Source organism: Otolemur garnettii, unplaced genomic scaffold (genome assembly GCF_000181295.1).
Source record: "Otolemur garnettii isolate 467f Iridium unplaced genomic scaffold, OtoGar3 scaffold00121, whole genome shotgun sequence".
In the NCBI taxonomy this organism is placed as follows: Eukaryota; Metazoa; Chordata; class Mammalia; order Primates; family Galagidae; genus Otolemur; species Otolemur garnettii.
Window position 1 is genome coordinate 4,773,962 of NW_003852516.1, and position 12,645 is coordinate 4,786,606.

A 12,645-nucleotide genomic window follows, 5' to 3' on the forward strand; every position below is an offset into this window, starting at 1 on the left:
AAAAAAAAAAAAAAAAAATCAAGACAGTGTCATGCTGTGCAGGGACAGACATGTATGCCAATGAAACAGAACAGGGAACCCATGAATAAGCCCATATAAATATAGACAACCGTATTAGCAAAGATGCAAAAGGAACTCAGTGGATGAAGGATGGCCTTTTGAACAAATGGCGCTGAAGCAAGTGGACATCCGTAGGCAAAAAGAATAAATCCCCACCTAATTCAAAACAAATCACATATTTAAATTTAAAACATAAAACTATAAAAATTTAAAGAAAAACATAGGACAAAATCTTTGGGATCTGGGCTTAGGCAAAGAGGTCTTATACTTGCCATCAGAAGCATGCTCCCACAAAGGGAAAAATTAATAAAAAGTAAAAACTTTGCTCTGCGAAAGTCCATGTGAAAAGGATGAAAAGGCGAGCTGGAGACTGAGAGAAGTATTTTCAAACAACGCGTCTGACAAAGAATTCTAGTACCTAGAATATGTAAAGAACTCTCAAAACTCAACAAAAACCCCAATCCAGCTAGAAATGGGCAGAAGACAAACATAGATTTCACCAAAAAAGATTAAAAGATGGCAAATAAGAACCCCCAAATGGGACAGGCACAATTGTAAGAGGGACTTTATCTAACAAATGCAATCAGTAGAATCTAAGTCTTTGTACCCTCAGTGAATCCCAAACAATAAAAAAAAAAAGAAGAGAAAATGTTTAACATAATTAACTATCAGAGTAAAGCAAATTAAAACCACAATTAGATATCACTGTACACATTTCAGATTTACTAAACTAAAACAGTGACAATAACAGTCTGATGCAGTGGCATGTGCCTATAGTCCCAGCTACTAAGGAGGCTGAGGCAGGAGGATCACTGAGCCTAGGAGTCTAGCCTGGACAACATAGTGAGATCCTATCTCTAAAAAAACACATACTGACAACACCAAAAGCTGATGAAGATGCAGAGAAATTGGATACATAGCTGGTGCATTGTACAATGAATGGTACAGCCACTCTGAAAAATGATTTGGTGGTTTCTTATAAAATTACCCATGGGACTGTGATATGTTCCAGCTATTTCACTCTTTGATGTTTATCTCAGAGAAGTGAAAATTTATATTTGCATAAAAACTTGTGCACAAATATTTGTAAAAGCTTTGTTTACAATAGCTCCAAACTAGAAATAACTTAAGAGCTCTCTACTACATAGTAGAAGCTCTGTAAGATGACCACCCAAGGGACCGTAATAAACTGGTCAACATACGGAAGTGGTCCACATAAGGAAGCAGGCCTACTGTCTGATACGTACGTGTGGTGCATGTCCGGTCTATGAGAATTAGGTCAACTTAAGGAGGTGGTCAGTGTAGAAAGGTGGTCAACTATGGAGGTTCTACTGTCTCCGATTCCATTTATGTGACATTCTTAGAATGACAAAATTATAGAAATGGAGGAAAGATAAGTGGTTGCCAGGGGACAAGGATCATGGTGGGAGTGGGGTAGGGGTTGAGTAGAGGGGAGGGGAGGAGTGTGTGGCTGTATAGGACATGAGCAATCCGTGGTGGGAATGTTCTATATAGCCTGATGGGACTCATGTCCGCATCTTGCTTGTGACATTGTATTCTAGTTTTGCCAGATATTACCCTAGAGGAAAACTGAATCTAAGGTACATGGAATCTTTCTGCATTATTTCTTACAACTGCATGTGAACTACGGGTATCTCAAAATAACAGGTTTAAAAAAAAGAAACATGAGGACTCTCTGGGCTTAGGTTGATGTAAGTAAATGAAGTGAAAAATGTATAATTTGGGAAAAGACTAAAATAACCGTAGGAGGATTTTAAATAGCTTGGTGAGAGTGACATGTCTTTTTGTTTCTATATTCCCATAGAGTACTTGGTCCCAGTCATAGCCTTGGCCACAGAGACACTCAATGATTCTGTTTATGGATTATTATTAGTGCGGTGTGGAAGTTGCATTGTCCAGCAGTTTAAATGTAAGTCACATACGTTTGACAACAGACAGCTCAAACATGGTTCTGTGTGGACAACCAGATCTTTTGTGAAAGGAGATGATCGTTATCCTTGATGACATAAGAAAACACAACCAGAGTCCTTGTTCATAATGTTAGGGTTTAACTGTTGTGTTACCCTGCTGTAAGGCTTTGTTTGTTAGCTTCTTTTATCTTTTCCTTCTACTAGATCCACTAGTGTGGGAAGCCAGGGCAGAGTAACAGTGTAACTACTCTGATCCAAGGAAGGGTTCACACCAATTCTTCTGGAGCCTCAGGGGTGAAGCGCCTTAGGCATCTGAAGGGGAAATGAGCGGGGGTTCCCTAATTCCCCCACTGGCCACCCTGGGAAGCCTTTTTTCCTATTTAATTTTGCATGTTGAGTTCACATGGGATTTGGCTGAAGAACAGATTCCACTGCTTGACCAAAGCTGGCAAAGCACTGGTGGCGCCTGTCTTGAGTTTGCTGCCACGGGGCTGAGGTTACAGTGGGCGACCCAGGCCTGGGAGGATGGCAGAGAGACTGAGAGGGGGTATGAGAAGTATCTCGAGTCCCTCTTTCTCTCCTGCTCCTGTCACTGCCAGCAGAGTGTTGCTCTTTGCCCAGTGGGGGCAGAGGGCGTCCTATCTACACAAGCTCTGGAGTAAGACCAAGCCATTGCAAAGCAGAAAAAAACGAATCCTGGTGAGAGGAATTTTTGCAGAGAAGATTATTTTGTGTGTGTATGACTTTCTTTTCACAGTTTCAGTGTGTGTGTTTAATATAATGTCTGAGTAATGTAAAGTGGGAAGGTCTTAGGTGGTGAAGGGATTGATCAATTGACGAGAAAAACCTGAGAAGAATTCGAATGAAGAAATGCTTATTGCACCAGCAAAGGTGCAAAGCAGTTGCTAGGAAAGAATGTATGAAAAATGTTTGGGGCAGCTATTTCAATGTTTGGTTCAATAAATCATTGACTAACAGCAAATAATAACAATTTCTAATAAATAACAAAATAATTATTAATAATTAATAATAAATAATTTCTAATAAAACGAGGTGAGAATCATAAAATCAGTGAGATTTCACCTGGCTAATTCTATGTTCCAGCAGGATGGACACATCCACCCAAAGGCAATAGTGAGGGGCTGTGGAAAGGAGCCCCAGAAGTACTGACCAACTCCTCTTTCTTGCCATTGCTAGCCACGTGGGTTGCCACCCTCAAAGAGGGGTGAGCGCTGGCAGACTCCCCACTCTTTTGTGGTGAAGAGTTCCCCTTTGGGGGCAGCGCCTGTGGCTCAAAGGAGTAGGGCGCCAGCCCCAAATGCCAGAGGTGGCGGGTTCAAACCCAGCCCCAGCCAAAAACTGCAAAAAAAAAAAAAGAGTTCTCCTTTGATGTGTCGAAGCTTCCTAAAACCTTTCCAAGTCCCCTCAGCACTCACATCAGGCACTAGGACCTGCCTTCACACTGGGGGCTGGTAAATACCAGCAGGAGAGATGACGACTTCAAAGGAAGAGCATGTGTGTGTGTCTGCCCCACAAGGTGCCCCCAGGAAGGGCCCAAAGACTACACTTTAGAGATGGGTTTCCCCCTCCTCATCTCTGTTGTGCTCAAGGCCTCTTTTTTTTTTCCATGTTGCTCTCGGTAGAGTGCTGTGGCGTCACAGCTCACAGCAACCTCAAACTCTTGGGCTTAAGTGATTCTCTTGTCTCAGCCTCCCAAGTAGCTGGGATTACAGGCGCCCGCCACAATGCCTGGCTATTTTTTTTTATTGCAGTTGTCATTGTTGTTTAGCTGAGCTGGGCCAGGTTTGAACCTGCCCACCTTGATGTATGTGGCTGATGCCGTAACCGCTGTGCTATGGGCACTGAGCCTGCTCAAGGCCTCTTGAATTTGATGGGCCAGAGAAAGATGAGCTGACATCCTGTAGCTGCCAGGGGTATGTTGATGGTACTTTCTGGGGGCTTGGGTCTGGAATTCTGCTAGATTTGCCTCAGTGCCTCAGCCCATAATGAGCAGCTCCCTGGGGGGGCTCTGCTGGGCAGCGGGGTGGGGGTGGGGGCTGGGGCTGTAGTAGGCAGTAAGCCCTAGCTGTTAATACACCTTTCTTCCTAAATAAGCTGTTCTTAGGAGTGAGTAGACTGAAATTTCCAAAGGGCTTTTGGCCTATCCACACTACAATTAGGAAAGAGAACTCAACCAATACAAATACATCTAAACCTCAGACTATATCACCACTCTGCCATAACCCACCCAAGTAAAAGCACTATCCAGCCAGAGCAGATCGACGTGCAAAAGCGACCTGGGATTTCTGAGCTCTCTGAAGGTCTGTGAAAATCCCACAGGGCTGGGCGGAGTCTGTCCACGAAGTCGGGTTTACCCAAGGTGTGCCTGGTACACACTGTAACCCTTCACTGGGGTTGGCAAACTCTGCCTGCAGGACAGAGTCAGCTCCTGTCTTGTTTCTTAGCTCATGAGCTAAGAATGATTTTTACATTTCTAAAAGGTTTTAAAATGAAAACAAAGAATACATGACAGAGACCACAGGTGCCCGCTGATCTTGTAGCTTTGGGTACAGGGCTGGGGTCTATGAACCACTACTGATGCCTTTGGCTCCACAGAAAGCAGACTGTTGTGTATCCTCATTCTACCTTCGACAAATCCAAGGCCAGCCCCAGGCCTGAGGCTGGGGAGACACATGATGTTTGTGGAATGAAGGTCAACTTGAGCATGTCACCAGAGAGCCCCATGTGGACATCACAAGGCATGTGACGAGATTCCCTTGTCTGCTCCTCCAAGGGCTGGTGACAAGAAGGAAGAGGAATGAGGGTTACCAGGATTTCTATTCTGGTGACAGGGAACGCCGAGGCCACAAATCCTGCCTCGCCTGACACATCTCCACAGTTACAGGCCCCTAGGGGTTTCCTTCCACCAAAGCATCCTGAGTCCAATCAGGTTCTCAGACCCCGACCTCATTTCATTTGACCTTAATGCTCCCGCATGCTCTGTGGTCCTTGACTGTGCTGAGGAAGCTCCGGGGATGGAAATGCCTTCTGCTGTGTAAAGACGACTACTTTCACCCCTCTCCAGGGGAACGCACCTCTCCAGCATGAGGGCTGACTGTCCAGAATCACCATTTTGGCATCTCAGTTCCGTGAAGTTGACTTTTTTCAGGGGAACAGCTTTTGCAAAAAAAGAAAAACAAAATCCTGCTTTCTCCTCCTGCCACAGTCACGGATGGGCCAGGGGACTTGAGGAAATGCCCTCAGGCCCTTCATCTCTTTCTAACAAGAGAGCTGACATCCCTCCCAGGCTGACCACAGATGATGTGATGGATCCGAGTGACTGTCTGGAATGCTATTCACTGCTGTTCATTCCTGTATTCTTAGGAAGGACGCAAATAACACACATGGTGCTTCTTGCAAGAGTTTATATTTTGAAGCCTTTTACAGGTGAACCTGTTGGTCGACCGACTCTCAAAAGTATTCCGGGTACTACGAGAGCCCCTAGTTGCCTTAGTCCTGCTGAGCGGACTCAGGGCCCCTTCAGTAGAGCCACTGGCAGGGGATGGGAAGCCTAAAATGTTTAGTGTTGGACTAGGAACTGATTCTGGACCCCCTGACTTCTAGCCCCATCTGGTAGCTCTCCATGCTTCCCGCAGGAGTGAACATCCCCTGTAGGGGTTGAGTTGAAAGGTCACCTGGCTCTGCCTTGTGGCAGATGAGCAGTAAATGTTCAGCTGAATTATTATTCACAGCTGGATATTTACTGTTTGGGGACGCTGCTCTAGAAACGAGATTTCTCTCTCTCTCTTTTTTTTCTTTACTCCCTACATCCCCGAGATCTGTCTCACAACTTACAATTAGGCAATGATTACAAAGACCACATTAAATCTCCACTAGACATTCGTGAACACCGGTGTTAACTGATCTCTCCCTTCCCACTTCTTGAGGGCAAATGGTGGGCCGTGTTTAAACATTTCGAGAAATTCTTCAGGGGGTTCACTCTTTGCATCCAGGCTCTAGCTGCTAAACTTCAGTATACCCTGCCTTTCTACTGAAGAGCCGCCACCAACTTCCCTGGGGCAGGGGGCGGGGTTGCTGACAAGGAACATCTGGTGACTCCGCCCCTTTCCCTGCATTTTTTTTTTTTTCCTGAAGTTTTTTGGATGGGGCTGGGCTCGAACCCACCACCTCCGGCATCTGGGGCCGGCGCCCTGCTCCTTTGAGCCACAGGCATGCCGCCCCTACATTTCTTTTTTGAACTTTGAGATAAAACAGCTCTGGAAATCTTACTTAGGAGAATGTCCACTGTCCATCCCACCAGGAGCTGGTTCATTTCGCTGCATACGGAGTTTGTCTGATCAGTTAAACTATAGCCACCTACAGTTTTTTCCTTTCATTTGAATGCATCTGTCTGTACTACATTTCCAGAGCAAGGGAGGGTAAGAAGAGCCAGACATGACCTGAGGTTACTCAAAATGGGCCCAGAACAGTGGTCCCTGCAGCCCTTCCCCAGCACTTATCTACTCAGCTACGACCAGCCTTCACCGCCGAGACATCTTCTGTGCCTGACACCTGTAATTCAGCCACTGACTGTGCTCTATCCCTTTAGAAACTTAAGATCTATATGTGGAAACAGACCGATTTTAAATATTTCTCCCCTTCCTCTGGTTCTAAGAATAGACAGACAGTTTCGGTTTTGACTACTTTTATTACAGTTTTGCTTTCGAGATACAAACCAACCACTCTCTTCTACCACACACAGCCACTCTTGTGATTTTTAAAGTGCATTTCCCCTTGAACTTTGTGTACAAAAATATTTCTTTTTTAAAACATGCAGAAATTTCTTGACAAGGCACTTTTAGGCACACAGTGAAGATGAGTCCTCGGTTCTACATTCACATTGAAGTAAAAGGGAAAGGTCACAGCTGCGTTCTTGCTGTCCTCACAGGCCCAGCAGTCTGCAGGAACCGACCGTGAAGAGGTTCACAGCTTTACCATGTGGGCTGCAAGGCTTTCCACCCTCAACAAGGAAAAACTTCCAGAACAGTTGTCCTTCCAAACCTCAGATGTGTCATCCTGTTGCAGGACATTCAGATACACTGCCAAAATGTCTCTGGGTAACCTTGGAAGAGCCCATTAGCCATGCGACTTCTTACCTTTAATTTCAGTGACTGGACCCTCCCAGCAAGAAGAGCCACCAGGCCTACATCTAGTTGGGGAATTTTAAGCGGAAACAAATGAAAAGACAACCAAGGTTTTCATTCTCTGTCCCCTGAGAGGGAAGACCCAGAAAATGGACACTTCTAAACAAATGAACAGGCTGGGTGCGGTGGCTCACACCCATAATCCTAGCACTCTGGGACGCTGCAGCGGATAGATTGTCTGAGCTCAGGAGTTCAAGACCAGCCTGAGTAAGAGCGAGACCTCGTCTCTAAAAATAGCTGGGTGTTGTGGTGGGTACCTATAATTCCAGCTACTGGGGAGGCTGAGACAAGAGGATCACTTGAGCCCAAGTGTTTGAGGTTGCTGTGAGCTCTAGCACCGCAGCACTCAACCCCAGGGCAACTGAGTGAGACTCTGTCTCAAGAACAAACACACACTTTTTTGGTTTATAAGCAGATATAGCCCATTTAAGGTCCGTGTGACTACAACTCATGCTTGTTTTTAAAAAGCAAATGATATGCAAAGCCCAAAGCCATAGAGAATTCTTCTAACTGTTCAAAATGTACAATTTTAAAAAAATGTATCACGTGGGCCTGGCATGGTGGCTCACACTTGTAATCTTAGCACTTTGGGAGGTGGGGGCAGGAGGATGTCTTGAGCTCAGGAGTTTGAGACCAACCTAGCAAGAGTGATACACTGTCTCTACTAAAAAGAAAAGTTAGCTGAGTGTTGTGGCAGGTGCCTGTAGTCCCAGCTACTTTTGAGGCTGAGGCAGGAGGATCACTTGAGCCCAAGGGTTCGAGGTGGCCATGAGATATGATGCCATGGCACTGTAGCTTGGACAACAGAGTGAGTTTGTCTCAAAAAAAAAAAAATGTATATATATATATATGTGTGTGTGTTTTACCACCATTAAAATTAAACCTTATAGAGACTCTTAAATTGTAATTTCTGGAGAACCACTTAGCTCTATTACTTCTCACCAGCTCCCTATAACAAGAGTTTTTGGTTTTTAAAAAAAAAAATTAAAAACACTCAAATGCTTCATATCTTTTAAGAAGTACTGAAAGCTTATTTAGTACCTATCTTTATACATTCCAGCTTATTTATTGCACCCAACTGTCAAATGCTCCCCGGGGCATTTGGAGGAATAAATAGGAAACAAAAATGAAGTTGTTTCCTCATTCCTGGACAACTGCACCTGTGACAGGTGGCTGGTCCTCTAGGGCAACATGGGAAGGACACTGGCACTGGGGAGCCATTTGTCACCATAACCATGGGCTGTCTGAAGGCAAACATACAAGTCAGGCTGCAGTGCGAAGTCTCCCACTAAGAAAGCTGTCACCCTGTGAAGTGTGCAGGCCCATCTACCGGGAACGAATGAGACAGTCCATCAGAGCAGTTCCTGGGCCTTGTGAGAACACCCTGGGGTGGAACTGGGCCCAAAGAGAAAGACTGTGTCAGAGCAGAGGCGGGGAGGGGCTGAGTCAGTAAACAAAGGCCAGATAGCAGACAGTGTTCTTCAGATCCTCCCCCCTCATTAAATGACAGCCCTGATGGAGGCGGTCAGGCAAGCAGATTCTTTTATTGGAGAAGAAGGGTCTTTGCAAGCAGGTGAGGACTTGCCTCTGAACTGTGTGGTGGGGTGAGCATCCCAGGTGTGCTGGCCGGGGGGCGGGCAGCCAGTGCCCCCAGGAATAAAGCTGGAGTGAGCTAAGACAAAGAAGGATGGGGTGGGGTGGGGGTTATGGTCGTTTTAGAAGAGATTCTTATCAGTGAATTACCATATTTCAAATCTTGACATGGGAATGTATTAAGATCATTATTAGAGACAACTAAACAGACTTTATTCTAGAGTCGCTTGAGCCCTTTTTAAACATGAACACAGAATGATCCTTAGTCTGGTAACATGGAGATGACAGGGCACTTTGTACGTTTCCTGCATTGGAAGGGGGCACTTCTGAACACAAAATAAAATTCATGACTTGCGTGAGATCAATGGTGCTTCGATTTTAGTGAGATTTATGCTATGAATAGTTCTGATTACCAAATTCGTAACATTTAAAGTACTAGCTCCATGCTTGATAGGTGGTATGCTTAGATAAGCAAAGTTCTGCCCAATTTCAGCATAAGACACAAATGTGATTTCTCCCCAAATTATATTATCATGTAATTTCAGAGTGCCACCCACCTGGAAGAGACACAAAAAACTAAGCACTAGACCGCAGACCAGAAACAGCCCGTTTTAGGAACAAGGATCCCATCGAATGCCACTGAGGCGTATTTTTTAAAAGGTCAAAACATGTTAAAGTTCAAAATCTGAAAAAAACCTAAACCCACAACAAAACTCAAGGAGCCAAGGCACTCCATCCTTGCCCGACAGTGGTGTACAAAGCCACACCCCAGGTGTTTTTCAATTCATCTAGGAAAATCAAGCACAAGACTCATTCCTTGCAAAGCCCAGTAGCTGTGCCTCCAAATCTAGGCAATTGTACACTCCTCTTTCTGCTTGTTTTAGCAGAATTCTCACTTTAGTAAGATAAGGCACAGAGGAAAAGGAAAGTTATTTAACCAAACACCCCAAATAAACAAACAGAAAAAAACCCCCAACTTTCTACAAATATATATGTAAATATATTTTTAAAATACACCTACGTAAAAACCATTCTTGCTCAAGGAAAATCACAGGTTTGGGGGATCCATCCGAAAATGAACGTCCCAAGAGTCTCTTTTATGATAACAGCATTCACCAACAGACACTAGTCCAATATGGTTAAGAACAAGTAATCTCTGAGATTTCAGAGTTGGCAAACATTTAAAATAACATACAGGAACCCGGTGAGGTTTTGCTCATCCATCCCTTCCCATACTCACATATCATAAATAAAAGAACCCCCAAATCAATGTTCCTGGGCACTAGTAAGATGTTCTGGATGTTGTAAATCCCAGTCAAAATAAAACCAAACATTGTCCGAAGGCTTTGAGGCTATATTGGATCTACAAATCAAATGTCCTAAACGCAGCATAAAAGATGACTCTCCAGGAAAAAGAGATCAAATATTCTCTTGTAAAGAAGGAGACACTTGTCAACCAGCCAAGCAGGTTCAAGTTGGTAACTGAGGCTTCTGTGACTCGGGGTAAAAGTGAGCACTTAGAAAGCTTCTCCGAAAGCCGAGAGGAAAAGCTAAGTGTCCCCCTCGTGACTGTCTCACCTGGTCAGAACCCTGCAATCTGTGACACCACGTAGGAGACAGTGGCTTTTGATAACGGGTGTGTGGCACGCTGTTGGCACGAGTGGGTCAGGAGGGGATGAGAGGAAATGCCTGTGTCAGTTACAATTTGTGTTTATTATCTTTTCCTGAACGCCGGACGGACCGTGGGAGAATATAAATGAAAAAAAAAAAATAGAGAGAACTTTCAAAAATAAAAATTAAAAAGAAGCAGATCCTGTCCCTTTTCTGCGGCTGCATCAGCAACGTGTAGCATCGGGTCGGCGTGTCACAGCACATGGATAAAATGTGACCTCATGCGGAGGCAGCACATCAGCCACATGCCGGGCCAGCCCAGCTGCTGGAAACACTCAAAGATGAATGGGGAGGGTCTGCCTGGAGGTGCCTGGGGCTCGGAAACTTTGGGGTGACTGGCACTGCACATCCGACTGGAGAGGAGAGGCGAGGCCCCTCCAGCCTGGCCGGCACTGCCGCAGGCTTGGGTCCCATCCAGACTCTCTCCTGCTCACACTCTGGTGGCTGCCACGGTGCCAAAGCCGGCCAGCATACCCCACCTCTGCTCTGACTGAGAAACCGGTTCTGTGATCTGAACCTGGCTGGGTTTGCTGCTTTAAGGAAAAAGTGAGTAGGATCCTTTCTTTTCCAAAACTGTGCCTATGGCAGTTCCGCGCTGCTTTTTCTTTGGGTCCGCCTCCATTCCTTGGTGAGTGGAGCTGGGCTGGTCAGGAGCAGCTCTGCCACACTTTGTCACCTGCAATCCCTAGTAATAAGGCCCCAGCTTTTCATATCCTAAGTAACTAGGCCACTCTGGAAACAGACCGTAGGAACACCGAGGGCTTCCAAACTGGTCAAAAGATATCCCCAAATCCGGGCCATTGCATGGCTCACCCGTGCCCTGAGTGGATTTTAACTCTGCCCGGATGATCCTATAGTTTTTGCCCCCATTGCTGTCCCAGTAGGTCTGCCCACTGCACTCGTAGCACACGGCGAACTCCATTCTCTCATAAGACTGAATCTTCTCGGGCAAGCTGATGTCGAAGGAGAATGTGTCCCTGTCTGAACTGGCATAAGTGTCCTTCACATACTGACAAGGGAAGTCTGTGAAGCTTTTCCAAGTGTCAAACGTCATCCTGATTTTCACACTCTTCTCAAAGGCAAGGTTCTGAACCTTCACGGTGCCCGAGATGGCTTTGTCCTTCAGCACACAGTTCTCAAGGCAGACGTGGTCAGCCTGAAGTCGGTTTCTAAAGTCTAAGTAATCTGCAGAGGGCTGGGAAAAATCCAGAACAAAGCTCTCGCTCTCTGCTGTCGTCAAGCTCACGATGTTGTCTAGGAGCTCGGTGATGTTAAATGGGATATCTAACGGGTCATCGAATTCTGAGAACACTTTGACCATTGTCAGGGCCAGCCCTTGGTTGTCTGCAAAGGACACCCGCTTTTTCACCTTTTTCTCCGGGATGGCTGGGGCCACCATTCCACTGGCTTCATTCTTGCTGCCCAGCTGAATGCAAGGCCTCAGCGGTTTGCTTGGCTTTGGCGAGATCTTGAAGGCAAACCTCTCCCGGCGCAAGGACGGGGCCATGCAGTTGTACCTGTATTCTATGTCCACAGCCATCATGGGGCTAGATGAACGGGTTAGAACCCTGGAAAAATAGGAAAAGAAAGAAAATAGCAGAGAGATCAGACGGATGTGCAAGGCAACATTCCAGCAGGCACCGGCCAACAGTGTTTCCTTTCATCTCCAGCCCTGGTGGCCACAAGCTGGTATTAACTACAGTGTGGTCCAGCGCAAGTTTCAGGGAAGACCAAATTGCCGGGGTGTTGTCCAAGGTCAAAACAAACAAAAGAGTATGAAACCCGCTAGTTTTAAATCTAAGTTCGCAGGAGTTCTGCTCAGGGTTTCTTGGGGCCTTCTATCTGCTAATGCAGCACAAAAGAGGATGAAAAAGACCTTACTATTGGGCTGAGCCTGTGGCTCAAAACGGTAGGGCACCATATGCCGGAGGTGGAGGGTTCAAACCCAGCCCGGGCCAAAAACTGCAAAAAGAAAAAAAAGAGCCTACTATTTGCAGATTTCTCAAACTGACTTGACTAAAGATCTTTTTCTCTTTTTCCCACAAATAGCCATCCTGAGGAACACACTTTAGCAAATACTGATACTGACTTATTTGTTAATTGGCAAGCAAAAACTGTGTATACTTGAAATTTACAAGAAATATACGATATGGCTCGGCGCCTGTGGCTCAATCAGCTAAGGCGCC

General features: G+C 45.6%; 1 protein-coding gene and 1 long non-coding RNA gene across 5 annotated transcripts in view; one reads left to right on the plus strand and one right to left on the minus strand.

Moving 5' to 3' along the window:
- The window catches only part of LOC111727749, a 10,878-nt gene extending 7,873 nt beyond the window's left edge, over positions 1-3,005 (plus strand). The window contains exon 3 of the long non-coding RNA XR_002775222.1: positions 1,886-3,005. This is a non-coding gene — a long non-coding RNA (uncharacterized LOC111727749). The remainder of the gene's footprint in view (positions 1-1,885) is intronic.
- Positions 3,006-7,992: 4,987 nt separating this feature from the next.
- The window catches only part of PPP1R3B (protein phosphatase 1 regulatory subunit 3B), a 12,947-nt gene continuing 8,294 nt past the window's right edge, over positions 7,993-12,645 (minus strand). For all 4 annotated transcript variants that reach the window (XM_012810017.2, XM_023517798.1, XM_023517799.1 and 1 more), the window contains one exon: positions 7,993-12,027. In XM_012810017.2, coding sequence (XP_012665471.1) covers positions 11,145-12,002 — 858 coding nt within the window. In that variant the 5' untranslated portion in view covers positions 12,003-12,027 and the 3' untranslated portion in view covers positions 7,993-11,144. The remainder of the gene's footprint in view (positions 12,028-12,645) is intronic.